Source organism: Haliotis cracherodii, unplaced genomic scaffold (genome assembly GCF_022045235.1).
Source record: "Haliotis cracherodii isolate W230 unplaced genomic scaffold, xgHalCrac1.p SCAF_7, whole genome shotgun sequence".
Classification (NCBI taxonomy): Eukaryota; Metazoa; Mollusca; class Gastropoda; order Lepetellida; family Haliotidae; genus Haliotis; species Haliotis cracherodii.
In genome coordinates, this window is record NW_027266330.1 from 47,296,975 (window position 1) to 47,322,417 (window position 25,443).

General features: G+C 43.1%; 1 protein-coding gene across 1 annotated transcript; it reads right to left on the reverse strand.

Moving 5' to 3' along the window:
- Positions 1-471: 471 nt before the first annotated feature.
- LOC139449139 (dnaJ homolog subfamily C member 3-like) lies at positions 472-25,417 on the reverse strand. The gene is made up of 11 exons (XM_071230622.1): positions 25,271-25,417; positions 21,628-21,735; positions 20,345-20,469; positions 18,982-19,056; positions 17,560-17,703; positions 10,603-10,784; positions 8,589-8,814; positions 7,378-7,498; positions 5,975-6,107; positions 5,390-5,538; positions 472-5,023 (listed from the first exon to the last, which is right to left on the reverse strand). Exons 1-11 carry the CDS (start codon positions 25,347-25,349, stop codon positions 4,875-4,877), a joined length of 1,491 nt encoding a protein of 496 aa, XP_071086723.1. The 5' UTR covers positions 25,350-25,417; the 3' UTR covers positions 472-4,874.
- Between the last annotated feature and the right edge of the window lie 26 nt (positions 25,418-25,443).

A 25,443-nucleotide genomic window follows, 5' to 3' on the forward strand; every position in this document is an offset into this window, starting at 1 on the left:
TCGAGATCGATTATGTATCTCTTTACTAGTTAACAAGGGTAATATCATATGTTTTTTATTAAAAGGTGCTGATAACAAATAAAATAACTGACTACATGGCTATCGGCGGGGAAAAAATATATATGGAAATCTGATTTTTTTTTACATTTTTAACTGACTACATGGCTATCGGCGGGGAAAAAATATATATGGAAATCTAATTTTTTTTACATTTTCTAAAAAATTAGAGTCTGTGGGTCCGAAAAATATATAACGCCTGGCCTACTGGTTTTCTGTTGATGCTGCAACAGTAATTTAACGGCTGGTTAACTAACGTGAGGTTAAATATTTAAAAGCTGGTTAGGAGTTAACCTGATGTTAAAATAAACAGGTTCTGAACAACTGGGCCTAGAGTGCATTCCATTTTTTTCTCAACTCCCGGGGGAGTATACAACAACAAATATTGTCAGTGAAAGAAAACACCACATCAGGTCTAACCAACAAGAAATCATTTATTCTGAGATATATCTCATCTTTCATCACAGAACAATCTCACCTCTCACTCAGGGCATGAATGGATAAACAAAACACACATAGGCTGCTTGAATATCCTCACCTTAACACAATCACTTTTAATGTACCGTATTCCACGTAATAAGCGCCCAGGGCGCTCTCAAAATTAGAAATAGGGGGCTCTTATTAAAATATTATTGTTGTGAAAAAAAAAAAAAGAGTTGAAAGATAAATTTTGTGTTCATGTACGACAGATATATTTTTCCTTAATTTAAATGCCCATAATTAAGGTTGCATATAACACACGAATGCGTATCATACGCGAATAAATAAGTCTTGTGAACATTGATCAATTGGAAGGGGTGCTAATTGGGATTGTTCACTAGCCAATATCTTCGCAAATATCGCCGTGGGCGCTTATTACGTCGAATACGGTAATTGGTGAACATTGGCATATGAGAGCCCAAAATAGGGCCTAATGTATTTGCATCCTTAGTTGAATCTTGCACTAAGATTCTTCATGTGTGCATTATTAACAAGACCAATCACTAAGATCCTTTATGCATACATTAGGACCCAGTACAAGTATCCATTTTGTAAAAACAGCCTTGCTTGCAATTTTTAACAAAATATAACTTTCCTAACAAGTGCACTTAAAATTTCAAACTCAAAACAAGTAAACACAAGTCATGAAATGTTTAAGATTTTTCCGCATCTAAATCGAGCTCTTTCCCTTAACTCGACATCATCATCAATAGGTAAACAGGATTGTTTATAACCATAGTAAGCAAGCCAGATATCAACAAAATTAATGATTTGAATAATCATTCAAACTAAACCAAAGGTATCACTGGTAATGACTCTGTTAGTGGTTGGTTGGTTTGTTGTTTAACACGGCACTCAGCAATATTCCAGCTGTATGACGGCAGTCTGTGAATAATCAAGTCTTGACCAGACAATCCAGTGATTGATATCATGAGCATCAATCCACGCAATTGGGATCGATGACAAGCATCAACCAAGTCACCGAGCCTGACCACCCGATCCTGTTAGTTGCCTCTTACAACAAGCATTGTCGCCTTTTACAGCAAGCATGGGTTGCTGAAGAGCTATTATACCCCGGGTGACTCCATAAGTGATGGTATAAGGCATCACATCTCATTTTTAAATTATTATTTTCTAAATCAAGATAATCTGAGCCAAATCTGATCAGTTGAAGCTAAGTAATTAATGATTTTGAATGTTGTACTGGATTAAGTACTCAACACATATCTGTAGCAATTTCTACAATGGAATGTGTTCTCATGTGGTTTTTAAATGGCCCATAAATTTAGAGAACAAACACGCAACATCTTCCAAACACAACATGGAACGTCTACCTTCGTGTTTTACATCACTGTTTTGGAAATAGCCAGCTTTAAGAACTCCATGACAGTGGTACCAAGACAACATGACATGTCCATACACACAGATGTAATGATTAATTGGAACACTGCAAGTCACAGTTGACCAAATGCTTAAAATTAACAGCTGACATACTCACCAATACTTCGTAATGAACTAAACATAATTAAGTATCAGCCTGAAAACTATCTGCCACTTTGCAGTAATGAATTATCTAAAAATACATTTTATTATCATTTCGAAATATCTAATTTTATTATATATTTTGTGATGACATGACAAAATTATTCAAATCCTATACAGAGACAGTGAGACTGATTTTTTTCTTAGAAAATATCAACAGATGCATAAAATAAAAATAACGGCAATGTCTATCCTCAACTAAAACATTTATGAAAATCATTATGAATCATAATATTATGCCCCAAAATATGAAATTAATCCAAATCAGTTCTTACAATACAAAACCTTGGCTAGATAGAACTGGAGATTATTCACGGACAACATTCCTATGACGATTTACAAAAGATGAAGATACCTGTGGAGGCCATCCAATCAGTCCAGCAACACGGATTTCCTGCCCCGAGTTTCAGAGAACATCTAATGAATGAAACTGCAAATGACACTGTTTATGTGGAATTGGTACATGCCTTTTAAATGATGTACAAAACTGATTATCATCTGCTTGTCTACTTGCACAAAGTGATCTATGCACTACGATGATTATAGTGAGTGGGTTGGGTTTAACGCCGCTTTTAACAGTATTCCAGTTATATCACGGCGTGTCAGCTTAATGTGGGAGGAAAGCCCGAAGTGATGCAGGTCTCAGACTTTTACCACTTCGGTGAAACCCAGGAGCACGGGTATGGTGCTGACAAACCTAGAAACATAATCGGGGTGAACCTGGATTCGAATCCACAATCATAGGTTTCTGGCGTGCCCAAGGGACGCAACTCTGCACAGCGAATCGCGGCTCCTTAGACAACTGGGCCACCCGGGCCCCCTTTCAGTGGCTTGAATGTCTTGGCCACCACAGGTCTGGATGTATTATCTGCTGGCCTACTTGCACAAAGCGATCTTAGCGCTACAATGATCATAACTCCCATTACTCAAACATATACTAAGATACAGTGAACTATGGTTATAACAAACTCACAGGGACCACTAACTTTATTTCGTTCTAACCATATAAACATTTCGTCTGTCAGACATCTTGGGTCAATTCACGTGTCGCCATAATGTTACTCCAGTCGTGGCATTTCATAGACAGAATACATCCAGTTCAAAGGGTATTACTTATGTCAATTGAGCATGTAAATTGAGGACATGGTGTAATTACTTTATCCATGTAATTACTTGCCTACAATTGTTTATTTCCGCTGTGAAAAGTCAAACATGGCCACGCGTCTGTTGATAGGCTGATTGATGACAGGTTACCAGCTCAGAGACTAACGGTTCATCATAAACATAAACATTGTTGACTAGGACACACTGGACCACGAAGTAAGGTCACTATATCCGTTATCTCATTATAAGCGTGTTTGCTATGTCCATCAAATTTATGTGATAAAATATGCAGCCGATGACTGGGACCGAAAAAACAGTTCGTTATATCCATCAGTTCATTATAAGTGTGTTCGTTATATCCATCAATTAAATCTGATAAAATATTCAGCAAATGGCCGGGACTAAAATAAAGAGTTTGTTATATCCATCAGTTTGTTATAAGCATGTTCGTCATAAATGTTATTTACTGAAGTCATGACGCTAAGACTTCTTTGTGCACATGAGCCCAGGGGAGTAATTTACAAGTCTATATGCAACAGGGGTTTAAAATATTGCTACAATACGTTATCAAAGCATTATAATTTCATTGATATGCTAACTAAATAGTTCAACAGATTCTATAAGATGTTTTGTAACAAATGATCTCCCAGGCAGTGGTGATACAGAATATTCCCAGTAAACAAAGGAAAGGAGGTCCAAATGGAGAAATGTCCTCCTGTATTTCAATACTTGCTTAATACGCATAAAAATCTGCATGAAAGCACACAACTCACAAAAGTATCATTCACCACACAGAAATCAGCAACAATTAGAATTGCACCAGAGAAAACATGTTATTTCAAGTGATTCACATATCCAACAGATTTGAAAATAAATACAGCTCCGTGTTCTCAACCATTCAATCCACACATTTCCTTCCATGCTTATATATATACAGGGATTTGAGACCTTGCCATTGTCAGAAACATGGCGAGAAAGACTGTTGCTTAGCAATCTTTGTATTGCTTCATACTGGTATTGCCAAAACAACTTGACATTTTTTCTATTTTTTTACGCACAAGTTTGTGCTATATTTTTTTCAGAAATGTACACGTGTGGGTTAATACAGACTAAACAGCTGCAATGTCACAGTGTCAGCCTAAGGAGGGGGGACAGCTCAAAGTGATGCCAATCTTACACAACTACCACTTTGAGGCTGCCAATGAGCAAGGGCTTCGTGTCCAAACTAATTTTTCTTTTACTGCAAGTGCAACCAATATCACATTGTAGAACAACCTGTCGTCCAATCAATATTAAAAAAATTGATTATTCAGTCATTGGTTATGCAGCCCACTCTTGGTGATAGTAACATATTTATGATATTAATATTAATGGGGAATTTGTCAGTAAAACAACAAATTGCACCACATTTTGAACCAGAAAATCTCCCGGTTGAGGCCCTTTGTTACTGGATTAGCCTGTCACTTCTTATTCGTTGATTGATCTTGTTGTGAAATATAGTTGAAGGAAACTTTCCCCTTCTCACAAAACCTTTTCAGTTCACCTAATAACCAAGTGAGTTTTTTACCCTGCATACAATTTAGTTCTTTCCCCCATGTTTCTATGGCAACCATGAGAATGGAGAATATACAAATGGCCAATGTATAATTTACAATGTGGAGCATAAAATAGCATCTAGGCCTCTTTGGGGGTCAATTGAAATGGAATTTGAAAGAATAGCCGCCTCCACCGCCGCCGCCTCCGAATGGATTAAATCCCTGATGGAAGAATGGATTTCCTTGCTGATGCTGCTCCTCTGGGTCCAGGGGGTCTTCCCCATTGTCGTATCGCTGCCGCTTTTCTGTCAAACACCAAACAGACATGGTATAGACACTGTCTTTTAAACACATTGTCCAATAATGCTTTAGATACATTTTCATTTGTAAAATGTAAATTAAGAGAATGGAAGATTAAGGTCAAATAACATCAGATGAATATTGTGTAGCAGGGCCCTGAACACACAGGAACAATACAATGTACCCTTGATATTCATTACACGCAAGGGGTTGCACCTTAAAAGACGTTTTACTATTTTACCACAAGATATTCAACCTGACAGCATCTGTTTAATAGAAAATGTGAACGTAAAACTGCTGAAGATTTCAGTTTTGTTTTCACCCGGGACATGATACATGATAGCTGCCCCTAGAATTACCCATAATCCTACCTGGATCAGTGAGCACTTCCTTTGCAGCTGCCAAATCTATGAACTTCTTTTCTGCTTTCTTTTTATCATCTCCCTCAGGATACTTGTCCGGATGCCACACCATTGCCAGTTTCCTGTAGGCTTTCAGTATTTCCTTCTTCCTGGCCGTCCTGAACACACAAGGGATTGGTGAACACAAGGGATTGATGAACACAACAGATTGATGAACACAAGGGATTGGTGAACACAACGGATTGATACACACAACAGTTTGATGAACCCAACGGATTGATGAACACAAGGGATTGATGAACACAAGGGATTGATGAACACAACGTTCTGATGACCAGAATGGATTGATGAAAACAACAGACTGATGAAAAGAATGGATTGAGGAACACAACATTAAAACTGGGCAAATGTAAATACAACAGTATTAGAATAATGAAAACAAAATAGTAGTAGTGACAGACTGATCACATGCCAAAAGGGCAGTGGTAACCACAGTAACAAGGATTTGGTGCATGTTATAGTATGCCAAGTCAACACTATTTGTAGGTATAAACTGTCCAGTGTACATCCTAACTACAGATACAGGCCTCCTACCTTTTCACCCCTAATATCTTATAGTAGTCCCGTTTCTGGGACTGTTTGAGCATCTTCTGAGCTTTATTGAGGCCATCCTGTATCCGTCGGTTGTTCTCGTCGATACCAGCGGCCTCCTGGTAGTCGTTGATGGCTGAAACATGCAATCAAAAGTTAGCATGATTTCTTTAGTGTAGTTTTATTTTCAGAATTTCTGATGTATTTGAAAATCCTGAAAAAAAATGACGCAACTTTATTATGTCATTCTTTTACTTCATCTTCCCGAGGCAAGTGAGTTAACTGATTATAAAAGTCCAGTTTCCACCCTTGCCGAACTAGGCTGGTATTATGGAGTTACATTTTGGCTGGACAAACGAGTATGCATAGTCCAATCAAAATCGCGTACAGAAATCGAAATCAGGTTCGTAAAGTGTCATGCAGATTTTGGTCGACTACAGGATTTGCAAAGCATGTGCACCGCTAACTCGTTGTCAACAGAAATTTTCTAAATCTTTTCATGCTTTTAATCAAGGTGCTCACGTGATTTGATGCACTCGCGATGTAAGACTCGTTTTATCACAATACAGATCTTGATTATCAAGAAAATCGTCTTGACTGGGCGCCACCATTTTGTTTGAACCCTAGTTCGGCAAGGGTGGAAACTGGACTTTAACCCTCTTGACTCGGGAAAAGGTTTTACTTATGAACCCAAAAACACTGTGTCCTGCTTGCTTTCAGATGATCCTCTAACATTACTGCCAAGCACATAGTTTCTGAAAAGGTAAATCCAAGTGGATCTTCCTGACTATGAAAGAAGAAGCATTTCTACTTGCCTGAAAACCAGTAATTCACATTTGACAGACTTTGTTCTTCAGAAAAAACATATATTTAGCCTGCAGTTTGACACAGTTATTTTTAGACTATGATTGGACAGTCACTAAAGCATGTTCCAAACAAAATTTGTGACTTCTCTTAGTTACACAATCAATTTGATACAATCTGAAAAATCCGCATCATAAAGAGTGAGTTGGATTTATCAACGCTATTAACAGTATTCCAGTTATATCATGGCGTGTCAGCTTAATGTGGGAGGAAAGCCCGAAGTGATGCAGGTCTCAGACGTTTACCACTTCGGTGAAACCCACGGGTATGGTGCTGACAAACCTAGAAACATAATCAGGGCGAACCGGGATTTGAACCCACAATCAGGTTTCTGGCGTGCCCAGGTGACGCAACTCTGCACAGCGAATCACGGTGCCTTAGATGACTGGGCCACCCGTGTCCCCGCATCATAAATACCACCATTTGATGGTTGAACAATGAAGTACATTCAAGACTAGGTAAGATTTATATTGTGCAGTGAGTGAGTCAATATCATATAGCAAGATTTAGCAGTATTTGCAGCAATATCCAATGGGACTGACCTGCCTGGAAGTCTTCGTTCAGTATATGTGCCTCCGCCCGGTCTGCCAGGGCGTCAATGTTCTGTGGGTCCAACTCCAGAACTTCCTCGCAGATCATCAAAGCATCGCTCACATGACCCCCCTGCCAACACCAGAGTCACACATGGTATCAACTAGTGAACGGTATTTTAAGCTACAACCAGCCATACATCACAGCAGTCTCACTCAGCAATACTCCAGCTATATGACGGCGGTCTGTAAATAATCCAGTCTGGACCAGACAATCCAGTGATTGACAGCATGAGCATCAATCCACGCAATTGGGATCGATGACATGTATCAACCAAGTCAGCGAGCCGGACCACCCGATCCTGTTAGTCGCCTTTTACGACAAGCATAGTCGCCTTTTACGGCAAGCATGGGTTGCTGAAGACCTAATCTACCCCGGAATCTTCACGGGCCAGGTAAATTACAGAGTCTGGTGCTGACAAAACTGGTTCATAATGGGACCATAAACACATTGTCAGGGTACCATCACACTATCAAACAGATCTTTCATCATAAACTATAATCCATTTTAGTCAGCTTAGAGCCATGAGTCTGTGGGTATTGCGGGTTAGAATAGGTCCGCTTGTCACACATTGAACCCATGGGGGGAGTCAAACCCGGGCAAACGCTTAAACCACTTGGCTACCCCACAGCCACAGGAATTATTCTGACCCTGAATTATTTGACCATGTATACCTGCGCCATGTTCCAAATTAGTCAAACAAATACAAGTAAGTGTTTAAGTTTTAGTGTTACAGGTTGTAAAAAAAGAGAGCTAATTTTGCGGTGTGGAAGACTTGCTTGGTTTAATGCCTTGGCCACACAATACAGTAATATCTATGTTCAGCAGTCTATTTCATGTTCCACCTCAAGGAAAGCAAGAGCGAGTGAGTGAGTCTGGTCTAAGGTCGTTTTTAACAGGATTCCAGTTACATCATGGCGTGTCAGCTTAATGTGGGAGGAAAGCCCGAAGTGATACAGGTCTCAGATGTTTACCACTTTGGTGAAACCCATGAGCACGAGTATGGTGCTGACAAACATAGAAACATAAATTGGGTCGAACCGGGATTCGAACCCACAATCATAGGTTTCTGGCGTGCCCAGGGGACGTAACCCTGCACAGCGAATCACGGCGCCTTAGACGACCAGTCCCCTAAACACCAGACAATACTACCAGAACTGACCTTGGAATGACAATGACACAGATGTGAGTGAGCGCGGAGCACGTAGGGATGGACATTGGGCTCCGTCTTGAGCATAGACTTGGCCTTGTCTATACAGTCATCGAAATTCTCCTCGTTGCTGTAGGTCTGGGCGGCCTCGATCTGCTTGACCAGCTTCTTGACCTTCTTGTAGTGGCTGAAGCATTCCTTGTGGTCAGGATCCAGCTTAAGGCACTCACGGATTTGCCTGTGGGGAGAAGGCAAGGGGCACAATGTGAGTCAGTTGGTTTGGCTTCACATCACTTTTACACAGTATCTGGGAATTGAATCTAAGATCATTGGTTTCTGGCCTGCCATGGGGCCTCTCTGTAAAGCCCTTTTGGAACGCCGGATGCAGAGCCAGTGGTATTTCAGATGCCACAGTGCAAGTATGATGGATGCCATGAAATGTTTATCGGGTATGTGGATGCCAGTACCGTCAAGTCTCGTTAATGCAACACTCGGCTTTATCTGACACTAATGATGGGAACTGATTAAATCAGTGCTATTCAGACCCGATAATCCGACAGTCTCCCACTCCGACAAAGCTAATTTGCAACAAATTATTGAAATCACTCATTTATCTCGTTAATCTGACAAAGTGATCAGCGTACTCCGTGGTCATCTGACCAAGTTTTGATGCGAGACGAGTCGGCTGGTAGCTGCATATTACAACGGCTGCAGAGATAAACTTGCTTAACAATAAACAATTAACAGGATTAATCACATGCTTAGATTTCCTCAATCTCAATAAGATCAGATACAAGTTCTCGCTATCACCGAGGACATCCCATTACAGGTCACGTCTGAAGAACCTATCACGAACTATGACCGACCAATGAAATGACTAACAGGAAGTCAACGTTAACCACTAAGAAAGCAGCTTTTTTAAAGCTTTGTGGTAGCAGTTTCAAACTGCACTTCCATTCCAGATTATGCTTTTTAAAGTATTTAAAGTCATACAGTCTGTAATTGCGGCGCCTTAGACGACTGGGCCACCCGTGCCCCTTATGTATTTAGACAAAATGAAGATAGTCAGCCACATTCTAATGCAATACATGATCTATTTGAATTAATTTTCATAGTGCTTTATCTTCACTATTTTGATGCCCAACAGGTGTGTATGCCTTCTTAATTATTAAGTGACATGTGAAGACATGATCAACAATATGTCCCACAACAGATTTTCTAGAGTTTCTAGATCATTGGCGAGTGCAAATTCTGAATTCAACCAGAAAAGGTCAGGAACTACAAAGAGCCCCCAGCAGCAAGCCCACCATGACGTAGACACTGTGGGATGTGTACCGTACCATGGGACCACAGTCCTGTGCATGTTGCCAGTACTGCTACATGGAACTGTTTCGGCCATGGCACCACAACAAAAGATCAACCGTGGATTTTGTTCATATTAACATGTTATACTTATTCATACTTATTTCTCTTGAGTTAAGTAACAACTATTTAACAACCCATATCACACCTAGTCTTCAAAATCAAGTCACAGGGTGCTGTACAGGTTTTCTGTAATGAAAAAGGATTCCTGGTTGCCTAGATCTAAATACTATAGGAGCTGAGCTCAAGGATCCCCCTTAGTTTCAAACACTGTAAAAGGTGAGGTGAGGTGAAATGGGGTTTAACGTCGCGTCCAAGATTATTGCACTTATATAGCGAAGTGCATGCACGTGTATGTGTGTGTGTGTGGCTGCTTGTACTGGTCCGGACTGATGCCGATTTATAGTGCTAGCTCACTGAGATACCATGCCGCAGTTTAACATGAATACCCCACTCAGACACAGTATACTGCCTCCGAGCCGACCAGTCCTTGTTTTAGCCCCTTAATGCTGAGCGCCAGACAGGGTAACAACAAGTACCATCTTTAAACGTCTTTTGGTATGACGCGGCTTGGGATCGAACCCTGGACCTTCCGCTCTCTGGGCGGACACTCTACCACTAGACCACGGAGGCAGTCCTCTGTAAAAGGCCAGCAAGCACTCACGTCAGAGATTCCTCGGATTCGCCCATGTTGTAGTACAGTTTGCTAAGTTTATAATATCCCTTGGTATTGTCTGGCCTCAGTTTGGTGGTGGGGCGAATGTCTCCGGTGGCCTTGAACAGGTCCCCCTCGGCAATGTAGCACTCCGCTCGGATCTCACGTAACTCCGGGTCCCAGGGGCAGATCTAGAACATAGCAACAGATCAACAGTTGAACAACAGGTGGGGAGGACCACAATTTTAACTGAAGATTTTTGTACTTAGTACCGTATTCGACGTAATAAGCGCCCCGCTCTAATAAGCACCCACAGCGATATTTGCTAATATATTGGCTAGTAAACAATCCCAATTAGCACCCCTTCCCATTGATCAATGTACAAAAGACTTATTTATTCGCGTATAATACGTGTTATATACACCCTTAATTATGGGCAATTAAATTCTTGAAAAATTTACCTGTCGCATATAAACATTTCAGGCTGTCAGCATAAACCACGAAATTTATCTTTCAACTCTTTTTCCCCCAAAATTAGTAAAATCTAAATATTTTTTACATTTGTATACTTATCCTGCATTACTCCGTATTGCATTTACTGCTGTCTTTGACAGAGTGACGAACTGTGTGAGATCCAGCTGCTGAAGAATTTGTCCCAACCAGCTCAGGAGGCAGCGCCCTCTCACAGTCGGCACGTGACCCGGAAGTCATGACGTCACACAAAAACACATAACTGCTTTAAACATAACATCTGAAACTTCGTGGGGAGGTAGCGTAGCGAAAGGGAGGGCACTTAGACTTCGTAATGCAGGATAAGTATACAAATGTAAAAAATATTTAGATTTTACTAAATTTTTTAACTTATCCTGCATTACTCCGTATTGCATCTTTATCAGACGGCATGGCCGGTGGGCATACCTGCAGATGTGAACCATATTAAACCCTCGTCAAGGTCCGATGAATCCGCACCGCATACAAGTGATGACCGGAACATCTACGACCATTCCTGTCTTCAGGAAACAAGAGTCGATGCAAAAACGAAACGCCCGAATAGGTAACCGAAATACAATGAGGCGTGTTGCCAAAATATATAACTTACCGAAGAGCGAAAGCGAAACGCAGTAGAGCCCTCTAATCTGAGGCGATAAACACCAGAGAGTTCGACGGGCCCCGCTCGGGGAATCGAAGAATCAGCGGCGTCGGCGGCAAAATCTACGACCAATCCCAAGAGCGAATGCGAAACGCAGGATAGCCCTCTAGGCTGGAGGCAAGGAACACCGGTGAGGTCGACGGGCACCGCTCAGGTATCAGAGAAGCAGCGGCGTTGGCGTCGGCGCCGGTGTCCACTTCTACTACCATTCCTGTCGTCAGGAAACGAGAGTTGATGCAAAAAGTAAAACCCGGATAGGTGACAGCAATAGAATGAGTCGGGTAACCCAAAACTAAAACTGACCTAAGAGCGAATGCGGAACGCAAGAGATCCGTCTCGTCTGGGGTGATAAACACCAGAGAGGTCGACGGGCCCCGCTCAGGGTATCGGAGAATCAGTGGCGTCGGAGATAGATGACCTGTTGGGCTACAACCAGGGACCAAAACTGTGAACGCCGGCGACAACTTTCAAGGCTACATCACGGAAGTAGTGGTTGGTGAAGGCGGTGTCCGATCGCCACGAACAGGCTTCCCTGAACGACTGGATGGAACAGTATACCGTGAAGAACCAGTGTAAATACGATCGCCCTGATCTCATTTTATTTCAGGTGATAGCCTTTGGGGGGAGGGTCCAATCCGGCGGCTCATAAGCTTTAAGGATGACCGTCCGGAGCCACAGGGAAAAGTATTCCGGCTGACCAACGACTGCGACGAAGGGAAGACCGGCAGAAAAAGGTGTTTCCTAGACTTGCGGCAGTCTTTAGATCGTAGAATAACCTTCAGTGCCCTTACTGGGCATAATGACGCTCATCCTCATCCTCGGCACCCACACTGGACGAGGGGGGAGGGGACAAGGAATGATCTATCAGGCTGTCCTGGGAGTTGAGTCTTTACGCTGACGTCCCAGTACGGTCCATGATGAACGGCGCCCTGGGTACCGCATTCGAACCGGGCACGGGAGACGTCGAGGGCGTGCTGTACATGGACTCGAGCGGCAGTAGTCAAAACCAGTAGAAACACCCGTCTTCTACTTAAGGTCGTAGAAGGAAGACGAGGGGAGTGGTTCGAAGGGCGTTGAAGACCACATTCAGATCCAACGCAGGCGGTCCGAACTTGGCCTTCAGGTCTTCAAGACTGAACGAGCGCAGCCAGGCCCGTAGGTCGGGAATTTTCGTCTTTCTCCGATCGTCCGGGATGGCCAGAACGGAGTAGATGGCGACCAGGTGTGTGGGGGTGGTAAGCCCTTCAACCGACGGGTGCTACGCAAGTACAGAAGGAACTGATCCAGGATCTGCGGTGACGCTGTCATCGGATCCTGGTGTTTGTCAGAACAAAATGCCTGGAACAAGCATCATTTATCAGCATACAGTCCCCCTGTAGATGGACGGTGGGCTGAAGCAATAGCCTTGGTCGCTCAAGCCGAATAGCCCTTGGCTTTCTGCAGGTGTGTCAGGCGTGCAGACGATAACATGCGGGTATGAGGGTGTGGCAACAGACCGTGTGGATGGAGCACACCGGAAGTTCCAGGGGTTGTCTCTGGGTATGTTTCGGAGGTCGATAACCCAACTTCTGGCTGACCAATAAGGCGAGACCAAAGTCAATGGCAGGGGTCGAGTGGCCTGGATCTCTGAAGAACCATGGGAGGGAGAACCGGAGTCGGAAAAGCGTACACGCGTAATCCTTCTCAGGAACGATGGAAGGCTTCGACTGCCACAGCGGTCGTATCCGGCACAGGTGGAATGGAAGACGACAGCTGGCCACATTCAGATATGAGGCAAACAGATCTAGGGTTGGGGTGTCGACCGTTTGACATATTCTGGCCCGAGGCGCCGGAGAGCGTGAGGCGTCGGGGAGCTTGAGGCGCCTGGAACGCCGAAGATGGTGATTCTCGGGGGCGCCGGTCGAGTTTGTAGCGCCGGGAGAGGGGCGAGTACTCTGGGTCCGCAAACACCACACTACGGTGACGTCGTCAGTGGACACGATCAACAGGGCGTGACCGAGAAAGCACTGTCAGCAAGCGACGTCCTGGATAAGCCTTTATCTCGAGGCTGTTGCTGTGCCAATGGTGTTGATCTCTGGATCACAGGTGGTCACAATGTGGGCTGGTGTGGGCCACTAGCCACTGACAAGGTGGCAGGGGAGGTAGTCAGCAACAGGGGTCTGCGATTGCGTACCGTCGGTACGATTCGGAAAAAGGTGTGATCGCCTGCGAGCCAACCTCAAGTAGACGAAGTAAACCAGCTTCACAATCGACCGCCGGGGCATCGACGTAACCGGGTAGTAGGAAGTCGAGGCAATATGGCCATTGCACGAAGTAATGAGATCGTTTTCATCCCTGAAGCGGCGTATAAGTACTCCTGTTCTTATATCGAGGTGACGATGGAAGACGACAACACGATACGAGGCAGTATGCAACAGGGGTCAGTGGGACGGCCGAGGGACTTTAAGTATCAAATCGACACTGTGTCCGGTAGTCAAGGCGGAAGATAGGAAGGTGTCGTAGTCGAAAAGATCAAACCGGACGAAGGAAGGCGATCTTTTCCATCCCTTGAACGCCTATAGGCGCTATCGTTCTTACAGCGAAGGGTTGATGAAACAAGGTTCCTCGTGACAGCCGTGTTGGTAGAGGAGGTCTATTGTTTCCAACATCCGTGCATGGATGGACTGCGACAGGCGCCTGGTTGAGTGGTAGCACCAAGCGTACAGGTAGACATGGAAACCAATCTGTAGAAATACATGGCACCCCTTGCCATGGTAAGTTGACCTAATTCCGGTCGGAGTTGTTGACAGTCCGAGTACTTGACACGTGACATGTAAATCACACTGCGCAGTAGCCGAGAAAACCGCCTTGGAGTCGGAACTGAGGTGCAAACTCCACACACAGACAATCCTCAATGAACTGCGTGAGAGACGATCAAGTGGTGTACCCGAGTTTTGCGATAAAACACGGAACCCCATGGGCGTCGTGGAAAACCCGGTGAGCGCCGAGGAAGAGTCTCTTTCAGGAACGCTGGCACTAGGGTAGGGTAGAACAGCGTTGGTGTCGGCGATGTCGACGAAGTAAACTCTTTGTAAGTGGATGTCGTCGTCGAATCTGATACAGACGCAGTTCACATGACGCTCTGTTTCGATGGAAACCCGCAGGTCATCTCTCCGGAATCATAGCGCTTTAAACGACGGGATTATGGATAACGTCTCAGTGGGCAAGTTGAATCAGACCAACTGTCTATTGGTTGAAAAGATTCCACCCAGGAAGTAGAACGATAGTCACGATCCCGAAGACCGACGGGAGAGTATCGACAGGAGCGGCGACAGTTGTTTCACCATGCTTCTCCGTGTGACGAGTTATGAGACGGCAGCAAGAGAAGAGGGCTGGGGCGCCGGGGAGGCGATTGCCGATGGTGCCCCTTAAGCCGCAGTAGAAGATCAGATAGTCGGCTCGTTGATCTGAGCTTGATAAAGCTTGTTGATCTGGGCGCCGGAGGTCATCTTAGGCGCCGGATATATCATAGGCGCTTCTTCCGTAACTCTTGAGGCGCCGGAGTAGTCAGAGGCGCCAGAGACATTAGAGGCGTCGAAGATCATGAGATCAAAGACCTTAGAGGCGCCGGGAGCGCCGAAGACATCAGAGGATGCGGAGGCGCCGGAGCGCGGAGACATCAGAGGCGCCGGGAATGCACGAGGCGCCGAGACATCAGAGGCGCCGGGAGCGCACGAGGCGCCGAGACATCAGAGGCGCCGGGAGCGCCGGGACATCAGAGGCGCCGGAGGCGCCGGGAGCGCACGAGGCGCCGAGACATCAGAGGCGCCGGGAGCGCCGGGAGCGCACGAGGCGCCGAGACATCAGAGGCGCCGGGAGCGCCAGGACATCGGAGGCGCCGGAGGGAGCGCCGGGAGCGCCGAGACATCGGAGGCGCCGGAGGCGCCGGGAGCGCACGAGGCGCCGAGACATCAGAGGCGCCGGGAGCGCCGGGAGCGCACGAGGCGCCGAGACATCAGAGGCGCCGGAGGCGCCTGGAGCGCCAGGACATCGGAGGCGCCGGAGGGAGCGCCGGGAGCGCCGGGAGCGCCGGGAGCGCCGGGAGCGCCGGGAGCGCACGAGGCGCCGAGACATCAGAGGCGCCGGAGGGAGCGCCGGGAGCGCCGGGAGCGCCGGGAGCGCACGAGGCGCCGAGACATCAGAGGCGCCGGAGGCGCCGGGAGCGCCGGGACATCGGAGGCGCCGGGAAGCGCCGGGAAGCGCCGGGAGCGCCGGGAGCGCCGGGAGCGCCGGGAGCGCAGGGACATCAGAGGCGCCGGGGGCGCCGGAGACATCAGCGTTGATGTGGTGGTGTTGGAGACCGTGAACGGTCGTATGTCGTGCCAGGGGAGGCAGACTCTACGTTGGGAGCGCTGGAGCCGTCGGTGGAGTAGGAGACCGTGAACGGTCGTATGTCGTGCCATGGGAGGCAGACTCTACGTTGGGAGCCGCCGTTGGTGCTGGGAGCACTTGCGAAGCTCGCTGAGCGCTGCTGCCGTCAACGTAGGTGGGGGTCGACGAGCACGTTGAGCGAGGTGTGTCCTGGATACTCGCATGAGCTGAAGGATCACAGCGACGAATGACTGCAACATCGGCACTGCCTTGTGAAAGTACAGGGCGTCGTACAATCACGGCAGAAAGGGGCGGCCCCGACCAGATTTGTTCCCGCGGCAACAAGTGCAGCGAGGCAGAAAATCTGGAATTTAAGCAAAACATAACTATGTGGCAAAGCCACAAAGTGCGGGAAGCATAATGTGATTCAGAAACTTTGTATTTCAATGAAGTTTATGAGATCAAACAATGACGCTAAAAGGTAGCGAAAAAGCATAGCTTTAAGCAAACACATAACCATGTGGCCAATCACAAAGTATGGGAAGCATAATGTGATTCAGAAACTTTGTATTTCAATGAAGTTTATGAGATCAAACAATGACGCTAAAAGGTAGCGAAAAAGCATAGCTTTAAGCAAACACATAACCATGTGCAAACACGTAACCATGTGGCAAAACCACAGAGTACGGGAGACATAATGTAACTCAAAAACTTCGTATTATATTGAAGTTTATGAGAAGAAACAATTACGCTGAGAGGTAGCGAAAAGGCAAGGCTTTAAGCACACCAAAACAACATACATAAATGTAATGTATTACCCAAGCCAAAGAGAGAATTCAAAACGCAGAACACGACATTACGTGGCCACGTGGTGAATGGCCAAAATGGCGGGAAAGAAAACAAAATGGCGGGAACAACATTGCGCCCGTAAATTACTGTGACGTGAGCCACAGACGAGCGATAAACGTTACAATTTACGAATGGGAAGACCCTAAGGTCACGGCCCAGAACAGGTAACAATGTAGCAGCATATAATGAATGTAGAAACACGCAAAATATAAAAAACAAATAATAAGCTTTAATTTCCACAAGGGATACACAGTACGTCCGTCCGTGGAGGTGACAAAGCAGTTATGTGTTTTTGTGTGACGTCATGACTTCCGGGTCACGTGCCGACTGTGAGAGGGCGCTGCCTCCTGAGCTGGTTGGGACAAATTCTTCAGCAGCTGGATCTCACACAGTTCGTCACTCTGTCAAAGACAGCAGTAAATGCAATACGGAGTAATGCAGGATAAGTTAAAAAATATATAATATTCTAATAACAGCCCCCTATTTTTAATTTTGAGAGCGCCCTGGGCGCTTATTAGGTCTAATACGGTATATGTTGAGAAGTATACTTATCAAACAAGACATTCACAACACTTGGTCAGTTAGATGAGGACAAGCAACAAAGGAAGGTCACTCACCTCTATAGCCCGAGATAACAGGTCAATCGCCTCCTTAAAGTGAGCATGTTTATAAAATTCTTTGGCCTGATGGATATCCTCTTCCAATGGTTGGATCAGTTCAATCTGTTTCACTGCCTCCTCATTGTCGGGGTCTTTCTCAGCCTGGAAACCAGAAAATGATGTTATTGCTTGTTTGTTTGTTGGTTGGTTAATGCCACACTCAGCAATATTCCAGCTATACGACGCCGGTCTGTAAATATTCGAGTCTGGACCAGACAATCCAGTGATTGATAACATGAGCATCGATCCACAAAACTGGGACATGATGACATGCATCAACCAATTAAGCGAGCCCGACTGCCTGTTAGTCGCCTCTTATGACAAGCATGGATAGCTGAAGACCAATTCTAACCTGAATATTCATGGGTCTGATGTTAATCAGATGATATATTATTACCTGCTTATGGATCTGTGCAAGTTTTGATTAGTCTATTGTATGTTGCACCAAACTAATATCAACAAAAAAAAAACAAAAAAACATTCAAAATGGGATCTATAATTTATAATTAGACAGATGGTGCCACTCCAAGTTTTGAATTTTTTTTCGAACAACATACTTTGTTTGAGCCAGAGAAACCCTTAGTGCATGTAATGAACATCACTACAGGTACGTAACACGCAATCAACCATGTTACAGAGCCTGACAACCTGTCACAATTTCAATCTCATTAAACATAGATCTTGGTTCTCGCTCAATCTCATTAAAATTAGATCTTAGTTTTCGTAACCGCTAAACAAAGATCGGAGGACATCCCACTACGGTCACGTCAGAACGACTTTTCGTGAATTTTGACCGACCAATAAAATGACTGACAAGAAATCAACATTAGCCAATCAGAAGGCTTTCTCGAGCTTTACGACACTAGTTTCAAACTGGCGACTACGCTTTGAAACATATTTTGACGCATTCTCGATTAAAAAAATTAACATTCTGGAATGGCTTATAGATAGCCTAGATTGTATGAAATATTTCGTGGTTCCATGATTAGAAATCACATTCTGACAGTCACTTTCATGATCGGGTAAGCGATGTTCTGATTGGTTGGATGAAAGGGTCTGACGTGACCCTTAATGGGATGTCCTTGGATCTTTGTTTAGCGATAGCGAGAACTAAGATCTGATGTTAATGAGATGAGGGTTCTCGCTACTGCTACACATAGATCCGAGGACATTCCATTACACGTCACCTTTCTTGTATTTTGACCGATCAATGAAATGACAAACATAAAGTCTACACTAGCCAATCAGAAAGCAGCTTTCTCAAGCTTTACGGTACTAGTTTCAAAATGGCGATTTTCATTTCAGACTATACTTTGAATTTTTTCGACAAAGATAAGGTGACATATTCAGAAATATCCATATTATCTTGAATCTACTCACCACACTCTCATAATCATCCAAAGCATCATCTAATTTTCCTTGTTTTAATAAAACATTTCCTCTCTGTAGCCTGGCCTGCAAAACAAATAAACAAATATAACAAAAGAACACAACCACATTTAAATACATTAGACCTTTCAAATAATTCAGTCATTTCACTGAGAGACATAGATTTTGTGTTGTGAGAGTGAGTGAGTGAGTGAGTGAGCGAGCGAGTAAGTTGGGTTTAACACCGCTTTTAACAGTATTCCAGTTATATCATGACGTGTCAGCTTAATTCGGGAGGAATGCCCGAAGTGATGCAGGTCTCAGATGTTTACACTTTGGTGAAACCCACAAGCACGGGTATGGTGCCGACAAACCTAGAAACATAATCGGGGCGAACCGGAATTTGAACCCACAATCAAATGTTTCTGGTGTGCCCAAGGGATGCAACTCTGCACAGTGAATTGCGGCGCCTTAGACGACTGGGTGTTGTCAGAGAAATACGTATAGCACTTCATCATTGTACACAGTATTGTATCAGTTGGGCCACATACAATAACTGCATGATCGTCAATATTCACTCTTGCAATTGGCAGGATTAACATATTGTTACTCCTGCCTGAGCTGAAGTCTAAGTGGACCATTGAGTTGCATACTTGTGTCCTCTGGCTGAATGTTTTTGCAGCGAGCTGTGAGATGTTGCTGGTATTTGATGTGTTTATTCATTACAGCTGCTCTCAGCAATATGAAGGTTGACTATAAATAATCTTGTCTGGTCAAGACAAACTAGTGATTGATATAATGAGCAATGTCATCAGGGTACGGTGACCCACAATCAAACAAGTCGACAAGCCTCACAACTGGATCCATACCGTCAATCTTACTTGCTGGGCGCCTGCACATAACTTAATGGTATGATGTCATAATGTTGAAGACAAAAGTTGTTCAGTTGAAATTTAATTATGAAACTTCTGCATGACAATGGTATCACTACTACCGTATTTGACGTAATAAGCGCCCAGGGCGCTCTCAAATTTAGAAATAGGGGGCTCTTGTTAAAATATTATTTTGGTAAAAAAAACAGAGTTAAGGATAAATTTCGTAGTTTATGCTGACAGCCTGAAATGTTTATATACGACAGACATATTTTTCCATAATTTATTTGCCCATAATTAAGGGTGCATATAACACACGAGTGTGTATTAGTGTACATTGATCAATCACAAGGGGTGCTGATTGGGATTGTTCACTAGCTAATATATTCGCAAATATCGCTTATTAGAGTGGGGTGCCTATTATGTCAAATATGGTAAGTGGTTTAGCTTCTTTCTGATAAGCACATGCTTTCCCCAATACAAAGAAAAGCCACTTTACTTACAGCTGTGAAATCTGGCCGTAGCTCTATGACCTTATCAAGGTCAGGTAAAGCTGATCTAGACTTGCCAAGGGCGAGATATACTGTAGCTCTTCGGAAATATGTCAAATAGTTACTAGGGTCACCCTCTGGAAAGACAGAAGAAATAAGATAATTCAAGCAGTTGTAATCAGAGAAACATGACAATGATACCAGAATGAGTTGCGTTCAAAACAATTTTTAAGATTGCAAGTGACTTTTTCCAAAAGAATTTCAAATTTCATATAAAAAGGATGAAGCACAATGATTCATGAAATACACTTTGAGTACTGTTTTCAAAAGACAATTATGAAAATGATACGTAAAGCACCTTTTGAGTTCTGTTAAAAAATGACCTACACTGATGATATTGTACACACCTATAGATTTCATGTTCTGAATTGCTAAGAAAAGTCTAACAACAATCTAATTAGTTCTCGCTACCGTTAAATTAGGATCTGACGACAACACATTTTTGGTCACGTCACAACGACTTTTCATTCTATCAATCAGACCATTGCTTACCAGATCATGTACATGACAGTCGGAATGTGTTTTCTAATCAGGCAACCTTGAAAACTTTAACACGGGGTATTCTGAACAACAGTTACAGGATTTACAACTGAATCCATACAATCTAGGCCATCTATTTGCCTTTCCAGAATGTTCTTCAGTTAAGTTTCAATATTTTAACCGAGAATTTGTCAAAATATGTTTTACCAGTTTGAAACTAGTGCCGTAAAGCATGAGAAAGCTGTTTTCTGATTTGATAATGACGACTTCTTGGCGGTCATTCCATTGGTTGGTCAAAGTTCTCGAAAGGTCGTTCTGACGTGCCCCATAATTGTGGGATATCCTCATATCGGTAGTGAGAATGAAGATCTGATTTTAATGAGATTGAACTAACAACATCTTTTCGGCTCAGAAAGTAAGAATTCAGACACTGGTTGCAACATTTGAAAATATTCATGAAATATTGCGGCAGGGGACACCAGAAATGGGCTTCACACATTGTACCCATGTCGGGAATTGAACCCGGGGTCTTCGGCATGACGAGCGAACGCTTAAACATGTTTAACCACTAGGCTACCCGACCACCCCTCGACACATACAGGAATAGGAAACAGTATACCTTTCAGTGATTTCCAGTGGTTGACTGTGGCATATGATAGCACATTATTTATTTGCTAAGTTCTCTACAAATGTAAGTGTTGGAATAGTGTTGGGTCAGGTTTTGAGGAGAAATCCAAGATGGTGGCCCGACTCACCCACGGCTGCATGGTAGTGTGACAGTGCGTCTGCTAGCTGTCCTGCTGCTAGCAGCTTCTTGCCCATCTCCAGATGTTCCTGAACCTCATTGGATGATCCCTCCACACCTGCAAAATCAAATAGTTACCATGGTTACTATTCTTATGACTGTCATTAAATGTAGGATTTTTTGCAGTAGACAGCAATATACAGCTCTAACAGAACTGCTAGCTGTGAAAATGTTAAGCGTTTTATTGATTACGTGAGTGAGTGAGTGAGTGAGTGGACACCAGAGATTGTATCCATGTCGGAAACTGAGACCAGGGCTTTTTGACTTGACATGCAAGCGCCTTAACCACCAGGCCACCCCTTAACTAGGAGAAGAAATAGGACTAGACATATAGATCAATCACTTTATATTATACAGATCGCATGATATTTTGACAGTGATAAACATGGTTTACCATGGGGATTGACTTGGTACACACACCAGGTAATGATAATTAGGGGACGACCATCAGTCAGGGCAGCAAAAAAAAGGTTGATAAGAATTGTGCAGAAGCTGGAATAGCTTAACCTGTCTGTTGCATAAATAGCTATACAAAAACTGGACTTAACATGACCTTAACATCAAAAACAAATCATGAAAATTCTTTTGAGTGTGAGTGTGTGCGACCCATGAAGATGCGGGGTAGAATAGGTCTTCAGCAACCCAACGGGATCGGGTGGTCAGATTCCCTGACTTGGTTGATGAATGTCAATGATCCCAATTGCATGGATCGATGCTCATGATGTCAATCACTGGATTGTCTGGTCCAGACTTGATTATTTACAGACCGCCGTCATATAGCTAGAATATTGCTAAGTGCAGGATTCAACTACAAAAAAAAAAAAAAGTGATTGTGTGCGACAGATGCTGCATCATTCGCTTGGAGTAACACGACTACTGTAAAAATATCTGTTAATTGTCAGTCGCATGTTGGCCATCACGTTTCAATGGACAGTATCAAATATCTATAAATGCAGAATTATTCTGAAACATCTGCAGATGTCAATTTGACATTTTGTGATAATGTACATGTTCATGTAAAAATGTTTAGCAAGTTAACAAGATATTATTTCAAAGGCAGTCTTGGACAGTCTGGGTCAGCGCACCTAGCGGGCTAGTGAAGGGAGATCAATTGAAAAAGATTGCCCTTTCTAACCCGGATCTTAAGGGGTGAAATTTCATAACAGTAAATACACAATGAAGATAAACGAGAAGGATTTATCTAGAATTGCTCATATAGGCTAATATTTGGTCCCAAGTTTGCAGTAAATCACAGTACTACTTCCCAATATGAAATAAAAAAATTCTAATTCTTTAGCATTTACAAAAATAAGAATATTTTTAGCAATATCACAAATTTGCCTGCCAAGAGCACTTCAGTATGAATCATAAATAATTCCACAAATAATAAATGTTTCAAATCTTTATAATCTGGCCAAACTAAATGATATCACATGTTAATCTGCAGAGATGAACATAACAGCAGCTGTCTGACTGTGCCAGGCCTATCTGAGTGGGAACATGTGGAGGACATGTGACTGCTGAACTACCAGCTTAACAGCAAGGCAAATTAATCTCCCCAGGGGACTTAAACTTTCAATGTCATGTAGAGGAGAGGGTCAATCTATGCCACATACACAAAGTCATTAGGTTTTACTGCACTGTCTTTACCAAGCAAGCCAGGAAACATTAATTTTTCTTAGATTTTTGTAGAAAACATTTGCAAAAGTAGTGACTATTCACAGCTATAATTTATAATGTCAACATTCTTGCATCAACCTTATCACTTTCAAGAGGTATCCCAATTGCGTGGATCGATGCTCACGATGTCAATCGCTGGATTGTCTGGTTCAGACTTGATTATTTACAGACCGCCGTCATGTAGCTGGCTTATTGCTGAGTGCGGCGTTAAACAACAAACAGTCTTCCAAGAGGAGAGGAATGGCACATTTGAACTGGTCCTCGGCAACCTAGACTTGTTGTATGACTACAAGGAGACCAAATGAATGATGTGGTCAGACTTGGTGACTTGGATGATTGCTTGTCATCGTACCTTGATGGCCTTGTTCACAATATCTATAAATGGATAGTACGGATGGTCCTGGCCACTGTCGTTCAGGCTGATTATTACTGAGTGCAGTGATAAACATCATACAATATGGCATGTACCAAGACTGATGATGGACTACAGCTACTGGGCACAATAACAATTTCATTGTAGCACTGAAAACTCATGTGCTTGATGGACTTGCAATTTCAGGTTAACTGCAATGACTAGTGAATGAAATGAACCATTGAAGGTCACACGATTGCAAGAATAAAAGACGTTTCAAATAACCTATTTTTAATTAATCACAATTCTTCACTTCAGATGCTTAAATTCTAAAGGATACACTAAAATATCATTGTGAATGCCCCGTGAAACACAATTTCCCTGAAAATCTTACTACTACTACTACTACTACTACATTATTACTACTACTACATTATCACTACTACTACATTATTACTACTACTACTACTACTACTACTACTACTACATGACAGGCATTTTCTTGAAGCTGTTCGGGCAACGACTAATTTCTTTCATTAATAAATTTAGATCCCTTCCCAGCCCTGTAATGATTGAGATACCCAGAGCCCAATATATCCTATTAGTTAACCTCCTCCTGTTATTCATATCTCTTCAGTGAGTGAGTGAGTGAGTTTGGTTTAACACCGCTTTTAACAGTATTCCAGTTATATCGCTGCGTGTCAGCTTAATGTGGGAGGAAAGCCCGAAGTGATGCAGGTCTCAGACGTTTACCACTTCGGTGAAACCCACTAGCACGGGTATGGTGCTGACAAACCTAGAAACATAATTGGGGCGAACCGGGATTCGAACCCTGTTGTTCATATCTCTTCAGGAATGATGGAACCATTGTCATCGATATATAATAGTCATGGACATTAAATATATTACATTAATAATAAAATGTCCATTATATTGTCAAATGTTCAAACTTTACAACAAAACTTTTAACAGAGATGATGCTAAAATCTTAAATGTTCACTGTTTTAAAGATGTCCAATAAGATAATATTACTCATGTAGTTAGTCTGAACATGGAACAGAGCTTGATAAGCCAGGATTCAAAACCTTACATTACATAATAACATTGCAGTTTGTATGACAATGTTCATGAAAGACTTATAAACTATCATCAATTGGCTGGGTATTACTATTAATGATACTTTTGACAGTTTAGTATGAATTATCAAACATTCTACACAATACAGCGACCAATAATTACTGAAACTATTTGTAAATTTATTATTATTATGTTTTATTCCAACATGTCCAAAACAATATAAATCTATTCAATATTACTTTCTAAAAAATAAGAAATAATAAGATCTACTAAGATCTAAGTATTTCATAAACCCAAACAAAAATCAAAATAATTCTTCATAGAAAATCAAAGAGAACGATGAAAAAATATACATGTTATCCACACATACAGATTACACCAAATGATTAAAGCACACGTAGTACTTACTGTTTAAGAGGTATGGAAATGGCAATGTTTTTCGATTTACAAATTTCAAATAGCAACTGACAAATTTTGTACTCACCATCTCTAAGGAGATCAAGAGTAAAGATGAAGAGGGATACGGTATGAAATATTTGTATCGGCTGCGTTAACCCACTCATCTCTGATGCAAAGACACCTCAGCGTTTACTCCAGAACATCTCACGGTTATAGACCAAGTTGACAGTACTCGTGGTCAACCTCGATTGGATAGCA